The 4,359-nt window shown below is 37.3% G+C and overlaps 1 protein-coding gene across 1 annotated transcript in view; it reads right to left on the bottom strand.

The window, feature by feature from the left end:
* Nucleotides 1-738, bottom strand: part of LOC110024432 (GDSL esterase/lipase At5g62930) — a 22,872-nt gene extending 22,134 nt beyond the window's left edge. Inside the window, exon 1 of the mRNA XM_020724397.1 lies at nucleotides 391-738. Within this exon, the coding sequence (XP_020580056.1) occupies nucleotides 391-639 (249 nt within the window). The 5' untranslated portion in view covers nucleotides 640-738. The remainder of the gene's footprint in view (nucleotides 1-390) is intronic.
* Between the last annotated feature and the right edge of the window lie 3,621 nt (nucleotides 739-4,359).

The raw sequence follows: 4,359 nt of genomic DNA on the forward strand, positions 1-4,359 counted from the left end.
TGGGGGGGGGTCGGGGGGGCTGGTGGATAAGGACCCCCATGTCAAAAAGTTTAAGAATAACTCTAAGATCTAACCATTGCGGAGCATCTTCAACAATAAACGGCAAATTCATCATTATAATCCTAACATGACCAAAACTGGATACAAAACATCATCCAATCTTATTTTAAGGATTGCCACAGATCTGATTCCCAGTCCAAGTTACGTCTTCATTCTCTTTGAGACTGTATGCTCTATTTCTCAATTGGGTATCAAGGATACAAAATTTTGTGCAAAACTCTGTTTTTTTCTCAGTTAAAGGGGTTTTTAAACTGTTCCTAAACTTTGAATGAGTAAGGCTGGGAGCAAGGAAGAAGAAGAAAACTTGGTAGTGGAAAAAAAGGAAAGAACCTTTCTGGCATAAGTGTCAGCAAGGGCTGCACCCCATCCACCGGGCCTGAAAGATTGCTCTGTGATTGAATCACCGAACAGAACGAAGCGCGGCCTTATCAGATCCATCTTGGGTTTGTCTGTCCTCTCTCCGGCCTGGAGCTCTGCGAATCGGAAATACTTGTACGAGAAGACGACAGCGATGACGAAACCTAACCTCTTGATTTGACTCTGATTAGGAAATGAAGGAATTTCACCCAAAGCGATCATAGAGCGCGCGGAGCTTATGGCGGGGATCGGAGCTCCTAAAATCCATTGAATGCTTGTCGGAGTGGTAGGTGTAAGGATCAAAATTTAATTCAAATTTAATGTTTTTATTTAAGATTTAGGAGCCGTTTAGTTATTTATTTATGTATAGATTTAATTCTGGATTTGATCTAAATTTAATCAAACATCAAAAAAAGTCAAATCAAATCTAACTCTCGGATGAATCCAATTCTCTCAATTTTGTCTGTCTCTTATGTGGTGTAAATCCTGATATAACAAATCTGAGTATGAGGAGTACGAGGCAGATTACACAGATTTATGTCGTCGTTCTCGATTACTCCATCTTCATTGCGAACTAATCGAAATCTGCTTATTTGATAAATACTATTAACCTAAATCTTATTTTGCAACCAAACACTACCTTAGAGTTTTTTTGTTAGATTTGTACATTGAGTGACACTACTGGTCAAATTTTTATCGAGGCTCTAAGTACCAGAGTGTGCGACTCATTCTCTTGTCATTTTGGCTCAATGAGAGACATATTTCTGAGAAGAATTTACTTCACACCCCTAAACAACTATATTAATGCGATCAAATTGATTTATTGAAATAATTTTGACACTGATAATGAAGAGACAAAAATGATAATTTGTGATTTTAAATGCAAACTCACAAAAAATTGAAAAAAAAAAAATCTCATGAAGTGTTCAAGTAAAAAAACATTAATTAAAAACACTTGCATAAATTTAAAAAAAAAACTTGCATAAACAAAGTATGGGGATGCGGGGCGGCGGGGCGGTTGTGGTGCCCCGCGATATCGCGTAACAGCAGGTCACGAGTTCGAACCCGCGACCCGCTTTTTCCATTCAGTTTTTTACTTGCCTGCCTTTGTTTTGTTTTGATTATGTCCTAATCCCCTCATTCCTTCTTTGGCGCTTGCGTAAGAAATGTAAGGAGGGGGATGCGGGGCGGCGGGGCGGTTGTGGTGCCCCGCGATATCGCGTAACAGCAGGTCACGAGTTCGAACCCGCGACCCGCTTTTTCCATTCAGTTTTTTACTCGCCTGCCTTTGTTTTGTTTTGATTATGTCCTAATCTCCTCATTCCTTCTTCGGCGCTTGCGTAAGAAATGAGCGTCCCTCCCCTTCTTCCTCTTCTCCGATGCATCTCACGCTTGTTGGTTCGTCATCTGCCTCCTCTGTTACTAGAATATATGTGAATGCTTTGATTTATGATTTAGGTTTGGTTCGTCACTTTCCTCCTCTGTGCGAATGTGAATATCTCTTTTACTGGAATATATGTGAATGTCTTGTATGAATTTGATGTAGGGAATCGATGTGAATGCTATATGTTTTAGGTGGCTTGATTTCTTGTTTGGTGAGCTATGTTAAAAAAAAAAAACATTCATAGATTGGGAATGACAACAATCAAATGTTGGATTTTTTTTTTATATAGTGAGACTCTATATTGGCTTGGTTTTGTTGGTCTCTGCATCAGAATGCAGTAATGTTACACGTGGCAAAAAAAAAGGTGTTTAACAAAAGACATTTCTCCGTATGAGGTTTCATCGAGAGGACTTTCGGATTTTGGAATAAGAAAGGGGTGATACTACGTGATATGTTGTCTTACTCGTTTTTCAAACAGGTCCAGATTTTGATAGTCATGATGACGCAACACAATTATATTAGGCGGCATCTGTCTCGAAGCAACATTAACTTCCACTGTGCAGAAGATGATCAACAGTAAGTACTTGTAGAAGGATTCAAGTATCACCTCAGGCATTCTCTATCACGAGATGATAATAATCATTTTATTATTTGTATGAAAGAATGGGAAGGTGTAAATGAAATGATGACCCTTAGGGAACAAATTACTAACGCGTTTGTCAAAGGGTGATTGTATTATTTGTAAATTATTCCAAAGACTATGTAATTTGTAAATTATTCCAAAGACTATGTAATTTATTATCTATGTAAAAAACATTTTTAACACACATGTTAGATTTTGAGCACTTATTGTTATGTTTCTTTTAATTTACAGTTTGATGTACTTTATCTTTTATAATATTGGTTTGCAAATTTATTTTTTTGAGTTATCAGATATAAGGATGCAAGAACATCTGTTTTTAAATCTGCAAGACTGCAATTTGTTTCCAGCATTGCAGATTGCAGCGTAATTGTATAATTTCACTCGATGATGCTTTAAAATTTTCACTCGTAGTTGGTGTTTGCTAGTTTTGATTTTTTTTAGCTTCTTTTCATCTTCTTTAAGATAGTTTAGAACTCAAAATAATTGATTAATGGATTATATTATGTTGCTTTCAGGAAAGATGAGCTTTAGAATTTTAGAGATGTCCTAAATATTGTCACACCATTGCGGATTAGAAACTTCCTTTCTGAGGTCACGTCGGCCCCATAACTACCGTCGACGATTTTACAGATGCCCACGGAGCCTCACAAAAAGTGTGATATCTTATGATGGGCTTATGATCAGTTCGATTCCACTGAGGATATTTTAGGACGATACATGCACCGTCTTCATGTTAAAAATAATATCATCATTAGGTTACTTGTAATTTTATTATTATTTTTCTTTTTTCTTCAGCACTTTTAGTGCTCGCTGTTAACTGAGTTGTGTATATGAACTTTTGTTCTATTTTGAAATAAATTTATACTTCTGAAGTATCAAATATGTGACAATCACAGTTCTGTTTTAAACAGTTATACTAAACATGGACAAAAAGATCATTTTTCCAGAAATAGTTGTCCCACGATTGTTTTCACACAACTGCAACAAGCAGTTAACCAGCTTCCTCGCAACAACTTCTTGGGGCAGCATAACTACAGCTAAAAAGCTGAGAAGCTGCATCTGCCCCAAACAAACCCTAAATGGGATGAATACAACAAGTTTGCGTGCAAAAATGGATGAAATTGTGTACCAAAAAAGTGTTGTATCACAAAAGCATGCAAATAACTCACCGTAAAAGTAGGTAATCATGAAAGGTGCAGGCAATGTCATAATTCATTCATAAAGCAAATGATGCATCATACATTTTCTAGCAATTCATGATTTTGATTATTGTGTTATCCATTGTTAAATGAGACGTCACTTTTAGATATAATATTTGAATTTATAAGTTTTTTTAGAATAATGAAAATATTAATTAAAAACACTTGCACAAATTTCAAAAAATTTTGCGTAAGCAAAGGTGCGTATACAAGCAAATTTACAAACAAAAAAAAATTAAGGCATTGTAAAGCGTGGAAATAATAAAAAAATATTTATAGTCCTATTTGCGTGATTTTTTAGTTCATTACTAAGGCCCCTTTTGGGGCGGCGGTGGACCTACAGCGCGGCGGGGTGGTCGTGGTGCCCCGCGACATCGCGTACCCGCGAGCCACAGGTTCAAACCCGTGACCCGCTTTTTCCCTTCGGCTTTTTATTCGCATGCCTCTGCTTTGTTTTGTTCTGCCCTAATCCCCTCCTTCCTCCTTCGGCGCTTGCGTGAGAAATGTGCGATCTTCCCCCTCTCTCCTCTCCTTCCTCTTCTCCGACGCATCTCACGTTTGTTGGTTCGTCATCTTCCTCCTCTTTTTCTAGAATATATATGAATGCTTTGATTTATGACTTTAGTTTTGTTCGTCACCTTCCTCCTTTGTGCGAATGCGAATATCTCTTTTACTGGAATATATGTGAATGTCTTGTATGGATTGGATGTAGGGAA

Source organism: Phalaenopsis equestris, unplaced genomic scaffold (genome assembly GCF_001263595.1).
Source record: "Phalaenopsis equestris unplaced genomic scaffold, ASM126359v1 Scaffold000002, whole genome shotgun sequence".
Taxonomy (NCBI): domain Eukaryota; kingdom Viridiplantae; phylum Streptophyta; class Magnoliopsida; order Asparagales; family Orchidaceae; genus Phalaenopsis; species Phalaenopsis equestris.